This window comes from Physcomitrium patens, chromosome 7 (genome assembly GCF_059467195.1).
Source record: "Physcomitrium patens ecotype Gransden chromosome 7, ASM5946719v1, whole genome shotgun sequence".
Taxonomy (NCBI): domain Eukaryota; kingdom Viridiplantae; phylum Streptophyta; class Bryopsida; order Funariales; family Funariaceae; genus Physcomitrium; species Physcomitrium patens.
The window spans coordinates 7093469-7120242 of record NC_143416.1 but is presented as its reverse complement, the minus strand read 5'-3'; the positions used below and the strand labels follow the sequence as shown (position 1 = coordinate 7120242).

General features: G+C 33.7%; 2 protein-coding genes across 3 annotated transcripts; both read left to right on the top strand.

The window, feature by feature from the left end:
• Nucleotides 1–454: 454 nt before the first annotated feature.
• Nucleotides 455–5433, top strand: LOC112284611 (uncharacterized). Its single transcript, XM_024524561.3, has 3 exons — nt 455–1728; nt 2258–3240; nt 3695–5433. Exons 1-3 carry the CDS (start codon nt 1435–1437, stop codon nt 4974–4976), a joined length of 2559 nt encoding a protein of 852 aa, XP_024380329.1. The 5' UTR covers nt 455–1434; the 3' UTR covers nt 4977–5433.
• Nucleotides 5434–6532: 1099 nt separating this feature from the next.
• On the top strand, nt 6533–10866 carry LOC112284612 (uncharacterized). Of its 2 annotated transcripts, none has more exons than XM_024524564.3 (4): nt 6533–6706; nt 7397–8022; nt 8195–9132; nt 9278–10866. In XM_024524564.3, exons 2-4 carry the CDS (start codon nt 7753–7755, stop codon nt 10527–10529), a joined length of 2460 nt encoding a protein of 819 aa, XP_024380332.1. In that variant the 5' UTR covers nt 6533–6706; nt 7397–7752; the 3' UTR covers nt 10530–10866. The 2 variants fall into 2 exon arrangements, with proteins under 2 accessions (XP_024380332.1, XP_024380331.1); XM_024524563.3 differs by having other exon boundaries at nt 6545–6725.
• The last annotated feature ends 15908 nt before the right edge of the window (nt 10867–26774 follow it).

Below are 26774 nucleotides of genomic sequence, written 5' to 3'. Positions count from 1 at the left end.
TAAATTCTTAAATTCAGAACTTAAAAACCCATTTCAACACTTTTTGTTTGGATGTACATGATTTCTTGGGACTATGGAGATTAAAATAACGTGTGGCTGCAATACACATTTCAAAGGTAATCCTCACTGCGAATATTCCCAGAATATACATGAAATCATTGATAGAAGTGGTAGAATTCCCCGAGCCAAAGCTCGATGTAACGGCAGGGACGATTAAGGGAGCATAAGCACGATTAAGAAGGGATAAGCAGAATTAAGAGGACTAAGAGAGGGTTAGAAAAAGTGCACACATGGAAGTGGGCTCCACCATAAAGTGCCTCGTCACAAAAAGTACAATCGAGGAAGGCGGGGCCCATCGACTCCGCAACCTCCATTGCGCTTGTTCCACCAAACCCTCCACCCCCACCTCCTCTGCTGCTGCTACTGCCGTCTTCAATCCAATCTGCGGCCTGCATGAACGCGTTCCGGTGCCGCACCGTCTCATTGTCCCACTCCTCATACAACCTACTCTCGATTGAGCCAAACACGGATGCATACAGGCTAGTGTAGACTCGAAACGGAGCCTTTTCTCTCCCCTCCCGAACAGCTGCGATGGGGAATTTGTTGTTGGTTTCCAGGCCGTGTTAGTGTGAAACAGAGTCGAGCTTTGTTGTTTGGAGTGCTTTTTGGCGCATTACTCTGCATTTCAGTGCGTCTCAACGTTCGATGATAGTGGATATTTGGCGGAGGATCGGTGGATATTGAAACTTGTACGGAGTGAGGGATGCCGGGTGTCGTTGACAGGCTCTTTGCGGTAGTATTGAGCGAGAGAGCGTGCTCGTGTGGTGATTCGAAGTGTAGCCTGATAGTGTGGAGTGTCATTTGGCGATGTGTCTGTGGAGCGAGAGCTGAGGATATTGCAGTTTCTGGTGTGTATATCTTTAATGTCGTGTTGGAGTGAAGGGCGACGTTTGCAGTGGTGACCATCGTGCTTTTGTGATGACGTATGGCTCGGTTCTAGGTACTAGTGGTCCGTTGTAAGGGAATGTGGAGTGCAGAAAGTGCCAAGTATAACTTTTGTTGATACCGCGCTGCGATTGTGTTCATAAACACGCATATGCTTTGTACGTTGTGAGCCTTTGAGATTTCCTGATAAGCTGCTCGAGCTTGTGGGTGCACGTGAGAGGAATTGTAGCTTTGTCCGATGCTTCCTTTCAAGCTAGACGTACTGGCGCTTCGTATGCCATTGAGTCTTTAAAGGTGCCAACCGTGAACTGGTGGATCACTTGCCATGGAGGAGAGGCTGCTTACTCGGTGGGTTACAACCTAGAAGATTGAGGTGGCTTCATCTTTTTGGATGTGTGGAAGATCAAGATTTCATTGCTGGTTCAAGGCTACAGACTTTGCACAAGAAACGTGGAGTTGTGCTGTTAAAGTCGCCTCTTTTACCCTACTATGCCAGATGCAGACGACGAGGATTTGCAAACAAAGTCATATAGGAATATTAAAATGAAGGGAACAAAGGATGAAAAAGCCGATGGGAGTAAGGGAGCTGGAACTGCCCTTTTCCCCCGGCTTCATGTAGCAGAGACGAAAAAGGCAGGTCCACGGGGTCCACCCCGCAACAAGATGGCTCTTTATGAGCAGCTCGCTGTTCCATCGCGATACAAGCAATCTCCGATGCTCCTGCCCTCCTCTGGTCGCATGGTGACTACTCCTTCCATGACGACTTCAATATTCCAACCGCAGGTATGGTGTTAATGCTGAAATTGTGGATTGGGCTGTATTTTCAGATCTTGTTGAGATTATGGTTGGCAAAGTGTTCGCGAATTCTTTTGGAGATTTTTCGCGTCATATTGTTATTCCTAGGCCGACTCTGAGGTTCTGCTTGAGACATATCGATTTTGTAATAAGTACTTTCAGGTGGTCGACTGTTTGTCATTCTTATTCGTGCGATTTGCTTCTTGAAGTTTTGGTCTTACGTTGTGATGTGGTAATCTATCTCGTTAAGTTTACCATGATTGCTGCGGAGTTGTCGAACACAATCTAAATTTCATCTTTTTCTGTTTGTTACTTGCGGTGAGTCCTGAAAGGGGATGCACGTGCTTGAGTAACTATTGTTTCTTTTCTTTGGCTCAAACAACCAAGCACAACATTTGGATTCTGTCTTGTTTTAGAAGTTATCCATGTGATTTTCAAGATCGGCATGAAGCTCTTTTCAATTTGTGTTTGCATTGAAATGTTTCTAATTTTTACGTTTTTGGTATTTATTCTGCAGGCACAAGCTTCATCTTATGATAGTAGGTATTCGTACATGCCCATGAGTTATATGAGTCCTACCGTCATTCCCACAATGGCATACATGCCCATAATGAATGTGGGACTCTACGGTGTTGGAGTTGGGGATGGAGCTGCACCTACATCTTCTAGGAATGCCAGCAGTACCAGAAGCACTGTTGTGGACGGGACAACAGAATCACAGCCAGCTCCATGGGGTGGGGAAACCCTCTCCCGTGGAAATATTTCATCTGGTTATTCGAAGCAATCTTTGCCCAGCAGGAAAGGGAAGGAAGACGACGACTTTGCGGTACCTACTTACTCGGCCACACAAGCGAGAAGTCAGACGAGACCGTCCATAAATCCCCCTCAGGTTCCTCAAACCCTCAGGGGTGGCGGCGGGGATGTGCGTAAAGGCAAGGAGTTGGTAACGGATAAGCGATCTCCAGCATGCTCGACTCAACTACGGCGGACAAGAAAGGAGAGAAGCATGGAGGATGATGCTAGCTGGACGTCTGCTAGTGTCGAATGCTTGACTGCCTCTGCTATCGATAATGATGTTAACATTCAAGACATCAGCAATAGAAAGGTGGAATTTGGTCCCAGAGAACGTGAAGGCGGTCAGACTAAGCTTTATCCGGTTGGAATTGGGCTGGACATAGCCAAGGGGCAGAAGGCTGATGGAGAACAGAGCTGCGCAAACCTCGCCAAACCCTCAGACGCCCGTGCTGCCGCTGCCCTTCCGGATTCAGTGCATGAGGATGGAGGCTTGAGAGTTGTGCCTGAGCAAGATATCTTCAGCAGTCAAAGCTCGGAAAACCGAAGCGGTGAGGCATCCGAATTTTCTCAGCGAAAAAGAGGTGGCAGTGCGGAGACAGAGTCGTCAATGCTAGAGAATTTACCACCCGGTTCCATTTGTTTTCGAGATGTAGTGGATGCTTTCGGCCAGCAAGAGTTTTGGAAGTCCCAGAAGACAATCATGAGGTATAACATCCCTCAATCTGGGGTTTGCTGAGGTTCAAATGTTTAATGCTGAGTGACCATGGAGAAGATGCGTCGGGGTTTCATGTGTCTCGTGCTGGTTATGTCTGCTCTCAGCATAGTGGTGTTCATGGTGTGTGTAGCTAGTTTACAGTTCAGGCAGGGGTAGAGGTAGTGTAGTTCTGCTACCTAATTTGGGCATTTTCTTCCATCCATTTTAACCAACAACCTCCACATGAACCTTGGTCTTTCGCGATTTCTTGTTTAAATTCAACTTGACATCTTAAGAGATTTTTGTTGGAATGTCAGAACAGCATACACCTAATGTACTTGAGTTGTGTATAGCATAGCCAGATTTACTTCGCCATTTTGGGAAGGTAGCGTGAGCTGTGTTATCCTACGTGTCAATTATAAACGTGATCCCTGCATAATACCCTGGCAAAATTGTTATGTGCAGACAACAAAAGCTCTTTTCACGACAGGTCTTTGAACTCCACCGGCTCATTGAAGTGCAGCACCTCCTTGCAAAATCACCGAGTCTATCCCATAACCTTGATGACGTTCTAGAAGCAGAAGGCGACAATGTGCCCCTGCCTTCCAGTCCGGTGGCTGAAGTCCCTGAGATTCCAGATTTTCCAGAGAGCTCAGGAAGACTCCTAGAAAGGGAAGTCAGCCGTTTTTCCGAGGAAATCTCAAGACCAGTTTCAGAATCACGTTCTCAACCCTTGCAGCTCCCACCATCCATAACCTCTCAACAGAATTTTAATTCTGGAGCTGCGTGGCAGGCCGCGCCTTATTCTTCAAATCCATACGCCGCAAGGATATCACCGCCTTACATGTATGTACCATATCCAGGGCCTTGCTCTCCTGGCTATGGAGTATATCCTATGATGGGTGCACCGATGTCCATGTATGGAAACTCAGGAGGAATGCAGGCTTCTAGATTTCCAATTTGGCAGCAGCCAGGTATGTCTCAGCCCTGGTGTCCCCAAGATCCTACAGCGGCGGCGGCAGCAGCAGCAGCAGCAGTCTGGTATGGTCAACAGGTGGTTCCAGGAGGACCTACACCAACCATGGGGGTTGTTTCTCTCGGAACTAACTCTGAACGTCTAACATCTTCTAGAGCTACTAGACCGCTCCAAGGAAGCAATGCACTCAAGGGAAATGCTTGGCAAGGTGAGGAGACTACTGATGTAGAAGTTAAACGCTCCAACCCAGTGAATGCTGTTGAGAATTCCGGACGGACTAAAGACCGGGGGACTACGGAAAACCGATGGGACCGTGAGGAGCCATATACGTCGCAAAATAATCAATGCGGTGCAGTTCCTCAAAGTGGTGAGATACAGTGTCGAGATTATTTCACTGGACGTGAAGAGACTGGTGGTGGGCTTGGGCAACCAAGCGACGTAGGTCGGATGGTTGAACGCGAAGAACATAGAGGGGAGCACTCCTGTCGGGGAGGTGAACCTTTTGGTCTTGGAGAGGAATCTGCGGGACCGAAGTTAGAGAAAAAATGGCCTGCAGGAGCAAGGGGCGAGGAACCACTGCGAAGTACTGGTTTGAAACGTCCGCGAGAGGTTCAAGTCTCTGATATGTCCTCGTGGTTTTCAATTATGTCTCCTGCCAAGCGAATCGCGCAACAAAACGGTGTGATAAAGGTTGTGCCGCGGGCAGTCTCTGCAACTCCAGAATCAGCTGCAAGTATACTGCTATCAATACAAATGGAAAGACAGCGGTGAACAGGGCTACCGTGAGCACTGGCATCTCGAGGCTGCTGATGAACTGGGTTGTGTGCCTTCTACCACCGCAAATTTCTGGATTCAACCATATTCAAATGGGTCGCTGATTAGTTTTTTCCAATTTTTTTTGAACCTTGCGTTTTTTAGGGTCCTACACTTCTCATCTAGAGGTAGGATCTGTCCCCACGCAGGTACAATTGAAATTGCTGAATATTGTGCATTTCAGGTGCCCATCATTTTGGTTATGTAGTCTGGGAAGTTTGTAGGTGTTCATTAGGTTATATCTGTAATTTTTTCCTACAGTCGCTTTGTCTCCTCGACAACTCAGTAAACTTCATGATGGGATGCGGAAAGTTCTGAATTTTATTGTTATATTCAGAATGAGTAGCATTTGTAATGGTATTATTGCCATCTTCTGGATCTTTTATCAGTGAAAGGAAAAACGATAATTAGTTGACACCTTTCCTACTCCATTTGCCTCTTTTGTGATAAGGATATTTTACTTTGTGAAGGTTGCTGATTATAGTCTACCATTATAGGAATCACCATCACACAGGTTCACCATCACACAGGTGAATTGGTAGACTATAATTTGATTATTTCAATTTGTTGCACTTACCACAAAAATTTATCAAATATTTTAGGTGAACATGTGTAAGAGTTGATAGTGTTTAAGTGCACTTGTGTAAGAATTGATAATGACAATTTCCAACCTATGAGATAAATGATTTAAAGAAAAAGATTGGTGGGAAATCACAAATAAGTAAACAAACATAAATGTAAACATATAAAGATTATTGCGAAAACTTCCTTGCAACAACATTTGAATCATCACCCTGAAACCACCATCAAAACTGTCAACATAAACAAAAAGAAAAAGAAAAAAGAGTAGAGAAGCCCTACTATTCAACGGATTATTATACTTAAAGATTATTAAAAGAAGAAGACCAACCTTCTCTTTGATTTTTTGTTTATTGTTCAGATATAAGGTCTTAAAAGACAACTTTCAAAATTTGACTTTAGATAATCTTGTGTTGCTGTTCACACAATTAATATCTACATTTAATTTTTTCTAATTTAATTGACTACAAACGTTAATGAGAAATCCATCATAAATTATTCTTTTTAATTTGAATACAACCAGAACATGAATTGAATGAAATATTAAATGAGTGTTTAAATTGTATGGAAAGAGCAATTCGAAAAATAAAACTCTCGCTATGAAATCTTTTGAGTGTATCTAAAAATTCCTATTAATTTAATTAATAGATCCTCTTTATTAAAAACACTAGAAAACCTCTATTACAGTGAAACTTTTGCAAAAGCTTTTCCTCAATACTGTGACTTTTAACTTTTTTATCGTCGTCCTACGTGGAGCATCGTAAGGTGCGGCGCCAAGCCTCCCACTGAAACCTCGGCACCGAGGATGCCGAAACGAACGAAAAGTGCAGAATATGGATGAAAAGTACACCATCCAAGTGGAGGCCCCACATTAGAGTAGTAATATTTTTCTCTTTTTCGTCTAACTTAAACTTTCGAAGCCGCTTTTTTTTGTTTGAGCTTCTCGACGGCACCAAAACCCTCTCGCTCAGTGGCTGGTCAAATCTGCTTGCTGAATGACGACGCAGCAATTTTGTATCCTTGTTGTTGTTATTGTTGTAGGCACCGATCGATCCTCTCTCAGGCGATCCTAAGAAGGCCTTATATGCATCAGCGGCGCATTTGGAATGGTATCTTTTCTTTGCTGAGGTGGGTTGTGTGTGTGTGTGTGAGAGAGAGAGAGAGCGAGAGCAAGAGAGAGAGAGATTTGACGAAGTTTGATGCGGCGGTGTGAGTTTACGCTTGTTGGGGTCTTTAGTTGATTCGATGGAAGAGGAATGAGCTTTGGGTACCTGGCGCTGCAGACCGTTTCGGAGGATCCTTGACGGCAGTAGTAGACAGGTGCTGTTTCTGAGCGTTTTCGTGTGTCGGTGCATAGTGTCGTCGCTGCTACCGCTGCTGCTGCTGCGATCTTTATGTGGGTGAGTGAGGGTTATAGGTTGAGGTGACGAGGAGGGAGGTTGGAGTGGTGAGGGGTTGATGGATGTCGCAGGTCTTGTAAAGGGATAGATCTGGGGATGTGACGATGGTGCACGATCAGGGCTAGGTTTTGGGGGTGCGGTGGGATGGATTATGTAGTGGTTTGGTTCATGCATGGCGACTTTCACGCGTTTGATCTCTTAATGTAATTTGGTCGATATGGGGCACTATTATTTGTAAACGCACATGAGCGTTTGAGGCGCGGATGCCTTCATATTATTGTTGGGATTTACTTGTGGTTGGGCTGTAGGAGCGTCTAGTATCACGTTTCTAAAACGAGTTGGAGACCTATGCCTAGTTTTGCGCTTTACAAGATTCTCTGTTGCCCTATTTCTTCTCAGGATCACGATTGAAAGGTTGTTTCTTACGAATTGGGACAGTTGTGAAGGTGAACATCAAGGTGCAGTGTTTGCGGCAGTTTAGGGGTCAAGGTGTTTTAGGTAGGTTATACCTGGCACAACCAGCGTGGCAAAAACATGCTCAAGGATATCCAGTGTGGTGTTTCAGCGTTGGACATATCATATTCAAAACATTGATGGGCATGGAGGAGAAAGTGTTGACTTAACGGGTTAGGTACCGAGTAAGTGTTGATTTCCTGCGAAAGCCACAGAATTCGCAAAAGTAGTACAGGACTGTGTTATTGGGGTCACTACATTTACATGATTATGTAAGGTGTAGATGAGTAGGATCGGCAACCATGTCATTCAGAAATATCAAAACGAAGGGATCAATGGAAGGGAAAGCTGATGGTAGTAAGCAGCAGGAAGTTGGAGCTGCTCTATTCCCCCGGTTGCATGTAGCGGAAACGAAAAAGGCAGGACCACGAGGTCCGCCGCGCAACAAGATGGCACTCTCTGAGCAGCTCACTATTCCATCACATAAATTCAAACCGTCTCCCATCGCTCTGCCCTCCTCAGGACGAAATACGAAGTACCCTTCCATGTGCACCCCGACATATCTACCTCAGGTACGGTGTTGTTAGTGTTGTCGTGGATTGGCCTATGTTTAGAGGTATGCTGAGGGCTTTCCAGTACATATCGCATATAACGAGCTGACCTCAACTGGTTTTAAATAAGTGCGTGTGGGCATTCTGTCAATCTTATGGACGATTTTAACTCATCCATTTTTTCAAATTCCAGGTACAAACTGGATCTTATGATAGTATGTACTCATTCGTGCCCATGAACTATATGAATTCCGGCATTATTCCAACGATGGCATGTGTACCCATGATGAATTCGGGACTTTACAGTGTTGACTCTAGATCTTCGCTCAACACTTGCAGCAGTAAAAGTACTGTTGTGGATGGATCTTCAGAACCGTCGGTGGGAGGTGCAGTTACTCAGCCGCCCAAATCCTTCAATCACTCAAAACAACATTCTCCCAGCAAGAAGGGAAGTAGAGATGATGAATTTGCAGTGCCCGCTCACTCTTCGGGTACACCCTCGAGTCTCCTTCAAACCCAACAAGACTCTAGAGAAGAGCAGCTTCCTCCAGGATGCAAGAATTTTGTAATGGAGAAGCGAACTTCTGCATGTGTGAACCAAGTACGACGGATCGTTACAGAGAAGAGCATTGAGGTAACGTCAAGAAAGCGCAAGGATGATGCCAGCTGGCATACTGCTAGTGAAGAATGCACGACTGTTTCTGCGATTGACAATGATGTGGATTCTCAAGAGTTTCGTCATACGGAGTTGGACAGAGTTCCCGTGGGACATCGCGGTCATGTGAAGCCCAGCTCATGCAAAATTAGACAGGAGGATGTTCGAATTCATGGAAATGAGGTAAGGAAAAGTTTCGCAGGCCTCGCGAAAATAACAGAGACTCATCCTACAACTGCACGTATTTCCTCAATGCACACCTTGATAGCTCCGTCGGAACAGGATATCATCAGCAACATAAGTTCTGAAAACCAGAGTGAGGAGATATCAGAACTTTATCAGCAAAAAAGAGGTAGCAGTGCGAGGACAGGTTCCTTAATGTTGGAGAATGTGCCAACGGATTTTGTACAACTTCGGGATGTTGTGAACATCTTCGGCCAGCAAGGATTCTGGAAGACTCAGAAGGTCATTATCAGGTATTGAGCGTTAATAGTTCAGAAATCAGGTGTTGGAATCATTTGTTTAAGTAAGGATTTTAAATTGATCGTCGATTTTGCGAAAGAATGAACCTCGAATGCCATTTTTTTTCTTTTTTGTGACGAACATCCCTGGCATGCCCAGACAGCAAAGGATTTTTTCGAAGCAATTGTTCGATCTTCACCGGATCATGGAGGTGCAGCACCTTCTCGCAAAGGAGCTGTGTTTTTCTATCACCGTCGACGAAGATAAGGTAGAAGAAGAAGACGACAACGTGTCTGTGCCCTCAAGTCCTTTAGCTGTAGTTCCTGAAGTACATGAAGATTCTGAAATCTCTGGAGCTTCCCAAGTTCCTGAAATTTCAGAAACACCTGACAGATGTCTAGATACGAATGTTTGTGAGGCTTCGAATGAAGCTCCAAGACCAGTTCCGCCACCATTCCCTGCACCGATGTACTCTCTTCCTGTACTCTCTCAACATAGCTTCACTCCTGAGTCTTTATGGCAGGCACCTCCTTATGCTACAAATCCGTGGGCACCAAGAATGGCGTCCCCCTACGTGTATGTACCTTATCCACCGACTTGTTCACCTGGGTACGGAGCTTATCCTATGATGGGTGCATCGGTGCCAGTGTATGGTCATCCAGGAGCTATGCCAGTTTTCAGATTTCCAGCTTGGCCGCTGCCAGGAATGTCTCATCCATGGAATGCTCGAGACTCAGTTGAAGCAGCAGCGTGGTACGGTCAACAGGCTGTGCCAGGAGCACCTCCTGTACCAAGCAAGGGCTTCTCATCTCCTGCATGCAACATGGAACACTTCGCATCATCTAGTGGATCCCGTCAATCGGTTGAAAGAACTGCACAAATGGGAAATGATCGATCAGCGGGAAAGATGTCTGACACTGGAGCTAACCGGAGCAACGAAGGGGACTTTGTGGAGGGTTGCGACCGGGCTAAAGTTGGGGGGGGGGGAGAAGTAAGGGTTCGTGGAGACCGAAATTCAGCTCAAAAGACAGGAGATATTGCAGATCTTCGAGGAGAGGAAACTGACTGCGAAGATGGTGCAGCCTGTCAAGATGCGGAGGCTGGACAAGAGAATTCTGATTGCGAAGTCAAAAACCACAGCAACGAAAGAAACAAAGGAAATAGTAAGGAAGGTGCAGAGTTGGAATCAATGGGAAGACAACAGAAGGGATCCTCAAATGGGAAGTCATTGAAACGCATGCGATCAGAGAGCCTAGATCCTGATGCCTGCCGTTGGTTCCCGATATTGTCTCCTGCTAAGGTATCTAAGCATCAAATTGGTGTGATCAAGGCTGTGCCGCGGGCAGTTTCTGCTACTCTAGAATCAGCAGCCAACATACTATTGTCAATTCAAACTGAAAAATGGCGCTGATGCATGCTACCTGGAAACTCCTAATAAATTAGGAGTTGTATGTGTCAGTGTTAGGTTCAGCCATGTGATTAGTGTTCGCTTTTGCGATCAGCCTAATCTGCACTGATTGTTTATCGAGCTGGGAGCCGTTTGTACGCATTTGTACACAGAATTACTGCGTGTTTGCAATTCAAGTCCATCTTTTGGAAGGGTGGCTGGTATGATTTTCTAGGTTTAGCCTTTCCGGTGTGTGTCTCCTTGATAGCTTGCAGAACTTTAAAGAGTATGCCTAGTGAGTGGCATGTTGTATAGGAATAACGATGGTCATACTTAAGATTTGAGAGCTCTGTTGCGGTAATGTCTCCTTGATGGACACTTTTTTTTTTTCTTTTTTTGTTTTTGTTTTGATGTAATGGCAAACATCACCCATTCATCTCCAAAGCATGGAGTTTTCAGTAGTAGCTGATTTGTCAGAAATCATAAAACATAGGTTTAAATTCATTGAAATGAGCACATTTTGTGTACATTCAACTTTGCAGCATATCACATTACATGGTCTATACTAAAGGTCAATAGGTCTAAATTTTATCGACGACAAGGAGCATAAGTTTCAGCACAATCTCTCCAAATTTTTCCTCTTTCTTCTTTTCCAATTACAATACCCCTCATGAGGTAATGGTACGTTGTGCGTGTGAAGTTTGATGCAGTTTGGACATAAATCTGTATAAATTTTAAATGAAAACATCTAAATTTGTGGTTAACAGCTTTACCAAGTAGCAAACGGTAGTGTGTATTGATGGAAAATAATAGCAGACAAATATCATAAGGACAATTTATAAACAGTTTTGATTTTGATAATCTTTCATTAAAATTTTATGTAAGTATTTAAATCATCCACTTTGGCTATTGTATGAGCAGAACTAGTAGTTGTGAATATGAACGCATTTTTTCGATTTTTTATTTTTTTATTTAATATACAGTTAAAGAAATGAAATGGTTTCAAAACAACTTGTTTGATGAAGTCATATGCTAATGCAATTGTTCTAATGGTAAATACTTAACGTATTGCTATACATTATTTTTAAAAGGTCTTTGAGCCATTTGTATAACAAGTATATTCTCTCATGAATATTTATAAGATATAGTCTTCTATTAGAATTTGAATAAAAAAATGTCTCTTTAGTTTGTCCAAAATTCAAATTTTACATCATATTTAGTTAGTAATTGAATTTGATATAAATAATAAAAAAATTATATTTTTTTAAAGTTTAGTTTAAATAAGTAAATAATTTAATCTATAACATTGCCAAATTTATCTATCCAACAAATGCTCAACTGTAATAAGATTATGATTTTTATACTTCTAACATATATGCTATGATTTTGTAGATTCTAAAATTTGTAAACGATTTTAAGCTAATAATAAAAAAAATCCCAAATTATGTAGTGGTCTACAAGAAGCAATGTAAATATAAATAGTACTTGTAAATAGTATTGTATCTTTTATCCGAATTAAAAATAAATAAAAAAACCACACTACTTATTTCACAATCAACTAAGTGGTTAAAACTTATTTGAATATTTTTACAAAGATTATATTTTAAATTATATTTATTTTTTATTAAATATATTTATTTATTAAAAAAGAAGCCCATAAAAATGCTAAATATATTTGCAAGAAATCTAAAACTTGAATTAATTTTTAGTGCAAAAAGATAGTTTTTATTTTTATTTTATTTTTATTTTATATATATATATATATATATATATATATGCTTTGGTTTATTATGAAAGAAATTATATCTTAATTTAAAAAAAAGTTAAATCCCAAAATATCCAAAATTTAGTTTACATGATTCTATTTAAGACTTAAAGATTTTTAAAGTTTTAATTTTTTTTGTTCTTTATAATCTACGTGAGATTTATATAGAACACATTATCTTATTTTGTACTAAATAAAAAAAAATTGGGACTAAGTATCTAAAATTATCACTATAATGCTATTTTCTCTAAAATTTAATAAATAATGATTCAAACAATAAAAGAACAAAAAATTATTATATTTTAATCCATCTTTACTTCAAAAAAATAAATCTAAATTGTATTCAAGTCTATTTTTTAATATTTAAAATAATATATATTTTTAATATTAAATACATTTTAATAATTTTAATTTAAGAAAATTAAAAAAATATATTAAATAAGATGTGAATTTAAATAAATTTAAATTTTAAAAATCTTAAATATAGACTATCAATAACCTATAATATATCATGATATTTATTAATTTTAGAAAAATTTCAATTAATATCAATAAATAAAATTTTAATATAAAGTAATTTTATCCAAATTATTGACCATACTTTTTCCTTAACATTTAAAAAAAAATTAAGTTTGGATTTTATAACTTTTGTTAAAAAAATTAATATTCAAAATTTTAATATTCTTAAAAGCAATTATTTATACCACCAAATAGATTAAAAAAACATTGTGTTGTAATATTATCTAAGAATTAATTAAAGATTTAGGATCTAAGTATAAAAATAAAAGAAGCATACATTCCTTTCAAAATAATAGCAACACTTTTAAGGTACTCAAAATATGGTCTACTTAAATATAAAGAACCAAGTATAGCAAGTACAGAAAAACATCATCAAACAAATTCAATAGCAAAATCATGTAATAAACATGATAAGATTCATCAAAATAGAAATATAGTTGTAGACCAAATATTCTTGAATTACCTTGAATTCCAAGCTATTCAAAATCCAAACCCTCCAAAAAACATAGACAACATATAGAATATTAAATCCAACAAAAAAACCAAATCATGATTTAAGACATTTAATACTAAGAATTTTTAAGACCATGGAGACTCTAACATTGTTCTTAAGATGGACAAGATAGATTGTAACATCAATCAAATGTAGTTGAAATAGAAAAAAAAACAATTGAATGCCACTTTACAAGTTCGTCTATGAAAACATCTGAATCTTGTGACCATGGTTGTGGTTATGGGTCTCAATCTCTAAATCGTGAAGTTAAGGATTTTGAATGTGTATGTGTGTGTTTTTTTGTTCTTATGCATTTACTTTTACATTATTCTTGCAAGAATATATAAATTGTTTTTTTCCACTTTATCTCTTGTGGTTCTACACATTCAAAAGAATTTTATTGTCTCTATAAACATTATAGATATAATGTTTATAGAGGCAATAAAATACAAGGATTTTTCTGATACCATATAAAAAATAGGCTTTTTATTTTTAGAAGATGAGATTAGTATTAGAAATGTAGATTGATATACAACTGATGAACTGTATGATGAAGGTTGTGACCATGCATGCAAATTGTTGCATAGGTTTAAATAATAAGTTCAAAGATCTGCACTTTACACTTGATGATTGGAATTTGCACAACAATTCAGGTTACTTCAACAAGACAAGCACATCTGACTATCTTGGATTATGGCGAGCTCTTCAAGCATGTCTACCTCCATGACAGACTAACTTTAATGTTATGACCAATACTTGAAGTATCAAATCAACTACATACAAAGATCTCCATTCTGATTTTAGGATTTAGGATTTTGAGAGTTACAACAAATTACACAAGAAATTCTATAATTGATTTATTTTGATGCATTTTAATTACAAGGCCTCCTTGACCTTAGCCCTACATTAGTTCATCCTAACCTCCAATAAAATCACCAAACATTGTTAGTCATTCTTACTTTTAATAAAACATTTAAATATTAGGAATCTCTTCTAAGGTTGTGATATCAAATGTGTTGTATCTTGCCTTTTATTCAAGGAAGAATATATCATTCTTGAAGGTCTTTATTTCTGTTGTATTGTCTTAAAAGTTGTAACAATTACAATGTCTTATCTAATAAAGTAGTAAATAATAATTCTTGAGTTGATTTTTTTAATTGTTGATTTTTCATCTTGTTAGCACCACTAATAAAAAGAAATCACAATAAAGAATAGAAATTTTTATTTAACATTATTTCTTTTAAAACGAAGAATTTCTTGATTCTTTATTTTGCTTTTGATAAATATTGTTGATAATTTTTTTTGACTTTCTTTGCTACATTTGCAAGATCCTTGATTGAATTTCATGTACATTTACTAATATCATATTTGTGCCAATGAAGAAAATATTTCAATCTATTTTGACGCTACCTTGAATTTAGGACTTCTTCCATCTTAAATGCTTGATTATTATCAACTCCTATAAGCAGAAGTGGCATTTGTCTTCTTCTCAAAATATTCATTATTTTATATCACTCAAAAAAAATATGTGGAATATGAAATGGATCTTCATAAACTTTTGTAAGTATAATCAATAAGCAATTAGATTGCTTTCTTCACAAATAGAAAATGGTCCAAGTTAACAATAATCCAACTTGTGACAAAAGTGTCTAGTTTTAATATTGCAACAAAATAATCATACTTTTTTGCTAATGTGGAATTGAAGTTGTTTTTTGCAATAGGAATTTCCATTGGTATTTTGTTATTTTTGAGCCTTTTTCAATTATGCCTTCATTGTTGCATGTAGTTTTGTCTAACAAGCTTGGAAACAATTCAAAATACAAGTTGACATGAAGTATTTAAGGCTCTTAAGATTCATATATTTAGTGATTAAACAAGCAACGCCTTCTAAATAATAATGGTATTTTTAAAATAAATCTAGAATTACAAGAATTCTTTGTTGTAGATCTCATAGTTGATCTTGGCTATTAAAAATTTTCTTGCATGAAAAAATACTAAATAAAGTTTATTACTTGCTCCCATATACAACGATATGACATCTAAAGCAAAGTTTAATATGTTTGTTTTCATAAAGAATGGCTTAGAGAAGTCAATACAATATAAGATTAGTACAAAAATAAAAGCTATATTTAAAGCTTTAAATATTACTTCTACTTCTTGATTTTACTTAAGTTTGTTTTTATAAGTCAAATGTATAAGTGGAGCTATAACTTAAAGATAGTTTTTGATGAAGATTCGATAATAATTAAAAAATCCTAAGAAATATTAAATAATTTTTGTCATTTTTGAGATCTTCTAATTCATGATATTTTGAATTTTTTAGGTTCTATAATGAATCCATCATTTGAAATGATGTATTCTAAAAAGTCAATTTGAGTAGTGTGAAATACATATTTTTCTATCTTGGCATAGAGTCTTGAATCTTTTAGATTTTGTAATATATAAAAAATATGAAATTCATATTCTTTTACATTTTTAGAGAAAATTAAGATGTTTTTAGATAACAAACAATAAAATTTTCTAAAAACTCTTAAAAGACATCATTTATTGGATGTTAAAAAGCTGTTGGTGCATTTGTGAATCCAAAAGGTATCATATTATATTCAAAATATCCATACTTGGTTCAAAATGTAATCTTCTATTTATCTCTTTTTTTGATATATACTACATTGTATGCTCTCTATAGATCTATTTTTGTATAGATCTTAGCTTAATTCAATTGATTAAGAAGTGTAGATATCAAAGATAGAAGATATCTATTCTTGATGGTGATCTTGTTAAGTCATCAATAATCTATAGACATTTACAATGATCCATCTTTTTTCTTTATAAACAAGATAATAGCTCTTATTAGAAATTTTGATTGATTTATAAAATTCTTGGCTAGGTTTTTTTTGATATATTTTAAATATAGCCAATTTATTTTATTATAAATTATAAATTGGTCCAAATAATAATTGAATTTTTTCTTGAAGGTCAATTGAGCAATCATAAGGATTATTTTCTTATATGATAATAGAGAACCATCTATAATATCTACATAAATAAATTTAGTCTTTATCATTAAATACATGTTATATCTTTTAATAGATTTTTTATTTAAAAAATAAGCTAAATTCTTGAATCTAACAAGGTAGAGGCTTTATGATATTTAAGTCCTAAATTAATATCTATCAAAGATATGAATATCAAAGAAAGAAAATCCTCAATATACTCTTCTATCACTGAAAGGAATTAGAAAGTCACTCAAAGATGATATAATATTGAACTAAAATGACTATTGCCAAAAATAAGAAGACTAAAAAGTCTTAAAATAAGACTAAGGTCTAGAAAGGCATTGACAAGAGTGAAGAAGGCTTCATTCTTGCCTCTATATATACTCTCTAAGTAGGAGCTATGTGGTGATATTCTATAGGACCTCCAATATGTATTGACTTTGCTAGCCACATGTCTTAACTTACAAGTGAAGTTATCTATGTACGCGCTACATAGTTAACTTTTTTTACAAGCTATTACATAGAATTAACTTGTTCTAAAGCTACTACATGGAATTAACTTTTTCTACAAGCTACCAATACGTGGTTTCCCCTCTTTTAGGGATAAGTTTCATGAAGAGTAGTCATTATCTTTCATAGATCTTTACAATTTTTTATCTTAATTTTGATGGATATTGTCAATAAAATGCCTTAACCTTTTTTATTGCATTTGCAAGATTCTTTGTTGGCTCCCATGTACATTTGCTAATATCATATCCATCTTAATGAACAAGACATTCCAACCTATTTTGGTGCTACCTTGAATCTAAGACTTCTTCACCTTGGACTCTTGATTATTATCTACTTCTATATGAAGAGGTGGCATTTGTCTTCTCGAGATATTCATTATCTTATATGGCTCAAGAAGGGATATGTAAAATATAAGGTAGATCTTCATAGACTTTGGTAGATATAATTGATAAGCAACATGATTGATTTGTTCACAAATAGAAAAAGGTCCTAGCTTATGATAGTCCAACTTATTACAAGCACAAGTAGACTTGATATTACGAAGAAGTAATCATACCTTGTTACCTACATTGAATTGTGGTTGCTCCTTGTGATAGACATCCATGTAGATCTTTTATAGTTCTTGAGCTTCTTTTAATTATATCTTCATTGTTGCATGCAGCTTTGATAAATAATTTGCTAAATCTTCTGTTGTAGGATTATTAACATTTGAAAAGTCAAAAGTATCAAGTCATAGATGATAACCATAATTGACAAAGAAAGGTATTTATTGAGTAGAAGAATGTATCAAATTATTGTATGTAAATTCTATCAATGGCAAAAGAGTTGTCTTATCATCTTGATGGTAATTAATAATACACCTCAAATACTACTCCAAACTTAATTCACTTGTTTTTTTTGCCCATCAGTTTGAAGATGAAAAGCCAAAGAGAGCTTTATATTTACCTTTAGAATCTTGAATAGGTTCTCCAAAATTTTGATATGAATTAAGTTCCCCTATCAGATATAATATCCTCTGGTAATCCATGATAGCGATAGATATTATCAATAAAAAGCTTAATTGTTTCTTCACTTGAAATAGATTTTGTATATGATACAAAATATGGCATTTTGGTGAAGCAATCTACATGACAAATAGAGTCACATAAACTTAAACTTAGAAGATCTGTAATAAAATCCATAGAAATGGAAGACCATGGTTGTTCAAGTATAGGCAACAGTTGAAGAAGTCATAGGATGGATGACAAGGAATTTTTGATCTTGAACAAATGTCACATGATTGGATAAAGTCTTTTACTACCTTTTACATTTGCAGCCACCAAAAAATTCTAAATATAAACTCTAAAGACTTGTTGTATCCAAAATATCTTGTCGCTAAAAAGTTGTGACGTACTTGAAGAATACATAAACGTACTTCTCTTTCTGGAACATATAAAGGTCCTTCAAAATAGAGTAGGTTATTCTTGAATTCAAACTTTGAAATATCATGAGACTTAGAAGAAAGTTTCTTGATATTATGAATAAGAAGATTAGAGGATATACTTGATTGAATTTATTTGATAAAGGTTGAATCAACAATCAATGTTGATTTCATTGCTCGAAGATAAAAATGCTTTCAATTCAAGAAGATTCTTCTTTTTTGATCAAAAGATATGTCTCCTTCTTTTAGTATAAGATAAGAACATCCAAAAATATCATTTAATAAACCTTGTTGCTTTTCAAGTCAATATGTGATTTTGAAATCAAATCTTGATAATGACATGCTCCAATGGACTTGGTGATGATTCAAAATACGTGCTGACATGAAATATTTGAAGTTCTTGGGATTTGTATATACTATGATTGGACTTGAAGCACCTTCTAGATAATGACACCATTCTTGAAATGAATCCATAATTGTAAAAATTTCTTTATTATAGATCTCATAGTTAATTTCGATTGCTGAAAATTTTTTAGAATAAAAAGCTATTTGATAGAATTTGTCATCTGTTTCTATTTGTGAGAATACTATATCTAAAGCAAAGTTTAATGCATATATTTCTATAAAGAATGCCTTAAAAAAGTTGATGTGATACAAAATTGGTACAAAAATAAATTCTTTCTTTAAAGCAATAAATGATGCTTTGGCTTCTTTATTCCACTCAATTTTGTCTTTACAAGTCAAACGTGTAAGTGAAGCTGCAACTTGAAAAAAGTTTTTGATAAAGATTTAATAATAATTGACAAAGTCTAAAAAGCATTACACTTCTCTTATTGTTTTTGAGATCTTCCAATCTATGATTGTTTGGACTTTCTTTTGATCCATCATAAGGCCTTTATTGGAAATGATATACTCCAAAAATTCAACTTGAGTAGTATAGAATACACACTTTTTCATCTTTGTATATAATCTTGCATCTCTTGGTTTTTGTAAGACACAATATATATGAACTTCATACTTTTTTATATTCTTAGAATAGATTAAAATATCATCCAAATAACAAACAACAAAATCATCAAGAAACTCGTAAAAGACATCATTCATTAGATGTTGAAAAGTAGCTGATGCATTTGTGAGTCCAAAAAGTATGATATTATATTCAAAATATCTATACCTAGTTTGAAAAGTAGTCTTCCATTCATCTCCTTCTTTCATGCAGACCAGATTATATGCTCTACGTAGATCTATTTTTGAATAGATCTTTACTTGATTTAGTTGATCAAGAGATCTTGAAATCAAAGATAAATGATATCTATTCTTGATAGTGATCTTGTTAAGACCTTGATAATTTACATACATTTATAGAAATCTGTCTTTTTTCTTCACAAATAAGATAGAAACATCGGCTGGAGATTTAAAATGGTGTATAAAATTATTAGTCAAGTTCTCATCAATGTACTCTTTGAGTGCAACTAACTTATTTTGTGATAGGCTATAGATTGGTCCAAATTTTGGTTGAATTCTTTCTTGAAGATTAATGGTACAATCATAAGAACAATGCTCTGAAAGAATATTTATATATTTTTTTTCAAAAACGTCCTAAAAATCTTGATATTGGCTAAGAATATCACTTGATATCTTTTCACTATTAGTAATGGGCATGGCATATATAGCAAAATATGGCCTTTTATTTGTGGCATGTATAAAAATTCTTATACCTATCAATAATAGTTTGGATGTACTAGATTTATGGATTTCTACTTGCTTAGTAGGACCTTAAACTAAACTATGGGAGAAATCAAGATTGCGAGAAATCTAATCTATCTGAGGATTATATCTTTCTAATTACAATAATTCTAAAATGATTGGATTAGAAAGAGACTTAATCATATTAAATATTACTAAACTATTGTGACTATAGGAATAGTTTCATATGTAATATTTTTAGAAGATAATGAATGTCTATCTATTACTTTTATATGCACAAGTTTGATTTTTTTAACTAAAGATATATCTTATTTTTTAACAAAGACTTCATCTAAAAAACAAGCTAAAGCTCTTGAATCCAACAAGGCTAAGACTTTGTGATTTTTTAGTCGTAAGCAAACTTCTATTATAAAATAAGGTGAGAGATCAGAGGAAAAAATAGAATCTTTACTAGATATTACACATGATTCTAGCCGCACGGTCTCTATTGTAGATGGAGCAACATGTTTTCTAACATATTATCTTCTTTCGCAATCATGCTTCTTATTTTGTAATTGTGTTGTTTCTTTGGACAATGTTGAGGAGTATGTTTAGCTTCTCTACAATATAAGCATAAGCCTTCTTCATATCATTGATTCTTTTTTTGTTTTATGAGGAATTTAAAATACATAGTATCAATTTGCATTGGTTTTGGTTTTGATAAATAAGTTTTTGAAAACTTAGGAATTATCATCATTATTTGATTTGTTCTTCTTCAACCATATCTTTGTTCTTGATGTCTTTTAAATAATCAATTATCACATGTAATGGCTTGAGCAATAAATTTTTTCAAAGATTTTATCTTTGATATTCTTAATAACAAGTTTTTGATATTATCCTTCAAACCATATCAAAATTGATTGATAAGAGCTTTGACATTTTAATCCACATTACAAACAAGATTTTGGAATTCAATAATATATATAGTAGCTGATTGTGATCCTAGTTGTAAAGTTAAGAGCTTAGTTTTTGCTACCCTTTCTCGATCACTTTCTCTAAATATGGTTCTATACACTTCTAGAAATGAATTCAAATTATAAAAGAGATGCAAAACATTTTCTTTTAAAGGTGCAAAGCAAGAGGAAGCACTTCCTGATAGAAGTACACCTGTGAATCTAACTTGAGTAAATTCATTGAGGTATTGGAAAGGATTCAATCTTAGATAGAGCTTAACTTGTTGCAAAAATCCTCAAAATTTTGAACTTGTTCTATCAAATTTCTTATGCATACTAATCTTTATCTTCATCATACTTATAGAAGCAAAACTCCCTAGATTTGGTTGTGAGATCAATCTACTTGCTTCTTTCAATTGTAAAACTTCTTATCCTAGAATTCAAACTTCTTTCATAGTTGTAGACATAGTATCTCCATAATTCATGTTAGAAATATGTGAGATTTCTACTCTTAGAATATTGACAAGCTCATGAAGATCTACAATAATTACAAATATATTCTCACTTTAATTAGGAGTAGCATCCATAATTTTTTCTTGTATAAAAAACTCAAACAAATTCAATAAGCTAAGTTAGAGGAGGGTAATCCGCAACCTCTAATAAAAATTTCCTCAAAGAGGGATAATTCACTCTTTTCAAAGAAAAATTTAGTGTCAGAAAAAATAATTTTTTGTTTAAAGGTCGATAGTTTGTAACCTTTAAAATACAACAATAGAAGTGATGTAGTCCACTCACTTCTAAAATAAGACAAAAATAATATATTAGTATTCTTGTCAAACTATCAAGGACATGAATTTTAAAGAAAGAGAATCCTCAATACACTCTTGAGTTAGAGAAGGAAACTAGAAACTCACGCAAAAGGTGATATAATATTAAATAGAATGGCTATTACTAAAAACAAGAAGATTAAAAAGTCTTGAAATGAGACCAAGGACTAGAAAGGCATTGATAAGAGTGAAGAAGACTTCACTCTTGCCTTCATATATACCCTTAAGTAGGAGCTATGTAGTGATGTCGTATATGACCTCCAACATGTGTTGACTTTGCAAGACATGTATCTTAACTTGTAAGGCAAGTTTTCTATATGTACACCACATAGTTAGCTTGTTCTGCAAGCTATCAATATATGATTAGTTTGTTGACCAAGTTTCTAATCTATCAATCAATTAAAAATATATATAAAGTCAATCAGCATCTATGAAGCTTTTAGGAAGCTTCTCTAAATGATCTTACAAAATTAACCTACTTTTCTCTAAATTTATCTATTTCTACCTAATCATATAACTATTTATTAGAATAAGTATGTATGTTTGTGACAAAACTATTTCAATTTCTTCCATGATTTGTACAATCAGTTAAAAATTGCATTGCCTTCTTTTTATCTTAACTTTTTATTTTTGTATAAGTCAAACTATCATCTATAACTTTGTTTTTATTTTTGTAGTAACAATATATGGTTTTTTCAATATAATAGGATATGTAGACATATCTTGTACAAAGAAATTTTATTCATGAATAACATCTACTATCATCATTTTGATATTTGGACAAGCTCCATACAAATCTCTCTTTGAATTATTTGTTGCTCTTATCATCTATCCATGTTCAATATCATTAGGCCATTTTCTTCTTTAATATAATTCTTTTGATATCAAATTAATTTTAAAACCATGATTGATCAATGCTATAATTGATTCTTTTAAATTTCTCAATTTTATCAAAGTTTTCATAGTAGTCCTAGCCCAATATCTTTAAGAATAATATCTAGAAGCTTCAATGATGTCTTTTTTTTCTATAAATCTTATTTGAGAGACATTTCCAAAAAATTATATTTCATCTTCTTTATCTTCATTGCTTTCCATTGCTCTTGTTCTTTGTGCATTTGATGTCATAATATCTCCTATAGATTGTTACTTTTTCTTTATTATATCAATAATAACTTCATAAAATTCATGCTTTGCAATTCCTACAACTTCACCAATTTTAAATTCAACCTTTTAAATCCAATGCATTTATAAAATTATTTTTAATAATTTTTTCTTTTTTAGAATAATTTATTATATTTGACTATAAAGAATTAGATTCTTCTAAAAATTCTAGATTTATACTTAAATATTTACTTGTATTTGCTTCTATTCAAAATGTTGATGCTTTATTTCTTGAGATTTTGAATACTTCAGTCATAAACACCTTCATTCCTTCCTTTCCAAAGTTTGTCTTTAATTTTTTTCCACTGTCTTTTAAATGTATCATACCAACTTTAAAAATAATAATTCTTTTGTGTAATGCTTCTATAAAATCTTTAAATTTTCTTCTTAAATGATCCACGCTATCACACCACATGCATCTATGTACTACACCTTCTATTGGTCCCAATTTTTGTCTTGTTGATATTCTTGATGATTGATTCTTCTCTTCAAGTTTTAGAAATTTTATTTATAAATCTCTCATTTCTTATGTGATTTCATTAATGAACATTTTTTCTTTTTTTATTGTAATCATTGAAGGTTTAATTATAAATATAAAATAGATAATAGGTATTTTTATTTGAGAAACTTACAATGGTCTTTAAAAATCCATCCTATCCTTTCTTCTTTCTCTTTTTGCAAGCAATCCTATTTCAACTTCTACTTCTTTTCAATTTGTTGTTAATTCTTTGTGTTCTTTATGTTTAAGTAAGATTTCTAATTTCTCTTATAACTCTCTATTAGTTGCTTAAAGAAAAAACTCTACATTACTTGGATCCAATAATTTCTTTTTTTTTAATAAATGAGAATACTGGTTTTCAAACTCCTTTAATAATTCTATTGCTAGAAGATCCTTCCTAGGAATTTTAATCCATTTAAATAATGACTTCTTTGTAACTTAATTACTATCTTTCAAGAAAAATTCATCCTTCAATGCTTGTGAAAATTTCTCTTATGATCCTTTAAAAAGTCCTATAATGGACTTTATTTTATTTCTTATCTCAAGTACAATAGTCAATTCAAATAATTGAACTATGTCCTTCTCTGAAACATGATTTAACTCCATCTTCTTTATATAATACTTTAAATATTTTGTAATATCATACCCTTTGAATTGATCAATCTTGTCCAAAACTGCTTAGAATGTTTTATTTGCTATACCCTCTTTTCAATCTTTAATCTATTGTTGTTGCATGAATAGAACAAAAGCCTCAAATATACTTGCAAAATTGGGATCAAAATACATACCTTATCCTCTGCATGTAGCTCCACTTTCAATCCCACTTAAAGTACTATCAAAAGCCTTTCCTTCCATTCTCTTGCCTTTCTTTGTCCAAAATTCAAATAAATCAAAAAAAATTCCAAACACCTTCCATTTTAATCTTTTCACATTAGATTCACTAAATATGTCATATGACATCTATTCTTACTTAAGAATGTACTAAGTACATAGTTGTAGAAGGTAAGTAATAATACAACAATAATTCTACTAAGTCTAATAGAACCTTAAATAAACTTGAAGTAATCCCTAATAATCCAATCAAACTTTGATTAATCAAAATAAATTTAAAAGAAGTTACAAAAGAAATATAAAGAATCCTAAAAAAATATTAAAAATAAAAATTCTAATGTAACTTTAATTGAAATTCTAATTAAATCTTAACCAAATCCTATGTCAAATTTTAATGAAATTCTAATGAAATCCTAAATCTTAGAAATAACCTAAACAAATTTTAACACAAATCTTAAGCAAATCCTAATCCTAATCAAATCCTAGACCAAACTCTAAACCAAATCTTAATCAAAACTTAGATCTTAAAGAAATTCTTTAAAAATCTATAGCAAAATGATACCTCAACAACTAATCATCAAACCGTCAATATCAATTCAAAATTTGCACACTTCTTGATGTCTTATTTAGAAACAACTACAAAAAAGATGAAACCAATTACACTTATTAATTGAAAGAAATGTAAGATAATCCAAACAAATGTTGAGCGGCCTTCTATTCAACATTAATACTAAACTTTTAGTACTAATATTTCTTTTATTGAATAGTTGAATTTCTCTCAAATTTCTTATAAACAATAAAAATAATTTCTAATATCCATACAAAAAAAATTCATTCTAATGCAATCAATAAATTTCTCAAGATCTTAGAAATATTCACTATTCTTCAAATTCCAATTTTTAAGACCTCAATCAATAAAAACCTTCATATATATTAATCTAATTGTTTGATTGATTTCAAAACTTGCATATACATTTACAAAAAGCACAATAATACACTGCTCAAATTTCATCCCTACATTCACCACAAAACTCAAATTTATAAACATAGTTTTATTTTTCAAACCCTAATTCTACTAAGAACATACTAACTTTAATAATCTCTCAAAATCTCAATATTGATTCAAATGACATAAAACCAATGCCTAAAAATTTCTTAAGTTTACTCTCAAACTTTACTTTTTAATCTACAAAAGATTCTAGAGTCACCATAGGTATATGGGTTTGTGCCTTAGGATTTGATATTGATCTTAGTGGACAACCGATCTTCTTTGGATATCAATTCTTAGCTTCTTGAATTAAATATTATTAAAATCTACTTTTAACTTCCTCTTATATATGCCCATATTATTTAATTTTCCAATCTACTTTGTTTTGTCTTATTTATGGTCTTACAAAGTAAATAGAAGCCTATTTTTTAAAAAATTAGAATTAATATTTTTTTGATTTACTATCTTTTTTACCAATATCTATATTTTAAGACAATTTTTTATAATATTTGAAAATAAGATCTTCTATAATATAATGATTTCTTCTTTCTTTCATTAATTAGCCATGTTATATCATAATAATATGCTTAGTATCAATTTGGCTAAGTTATTGAAGTGGCAAATTTGAATCTATTGGAATTTTTCCATGCAGGTTCAAATCCTATAGTTGATGGTTCTATTGCCCATTTTTTGTCCTCCCTTCTATATCCTTATTTTTCTACCACGTGCCTTCTTTTTTATTTTTTTTTTATCTTAAATTACTTCATTCTACAGTTCTTTCAATATGAGCCTCCTTCTGCTCATTCTGGTGCAATGCAACAAATATCATTTTAATGATTAAGCACTTCTTTTCAATACATAATGTGAACAAAAAGTAACCTCTACTAGTTAGAAGTTTATTCTAGTTCATAACAAGTAAATTGACTATGTGAAATTTTAGAAGTTATAATTTTTAATCAAATCCTAGTCAATTCACTCTTTAATCATCTTTAAATATCCAAATTAATAAGAAAAACTTCTACAATTAATTTACCTTCATAATAGCAATCTATTCACAACATGCATGCCTAAAAAATTTCTTCTTTTAATTCTTAATTTAATTTAATATATTATTATTATTTTTTATAATTTTTTATTTTATCTTAATAAATTATTATTATTATTTTAATTTTTATCTATCAATAAAAAATTAATTAAATATAATTTATCATCTATAAATGAAATTTTATCCATTAATGATTTTTCATCCAATCAAATCTTAATTCATCTATTTAAACCCTAATTCATTCAATTTAAACTTAATTTAATCTAAATTATTGTTTTTATATACCTACTTTATTCATTACAACTTTAATAATATATCTTTGACAATGTTGCTTACTTCACAATGTTTCTTATGATTTTTAGATTTGTGATTTTCAAAGAAGTGGACTTCCACTGATAAAAAAAAACGTCTTTGCTTTATGGACTGCCTTGATCAATTCAATGTCACTTCTCTTTATATCTTTTTTTCTCTCTTCTTCTTATTGATTATACATAATACTATGGCAAAAGCCTTCTCATTACAAATTTGACAATAGAAGTGGAGTAATATGATCTACACTCAAGAATTCTCTGAGCA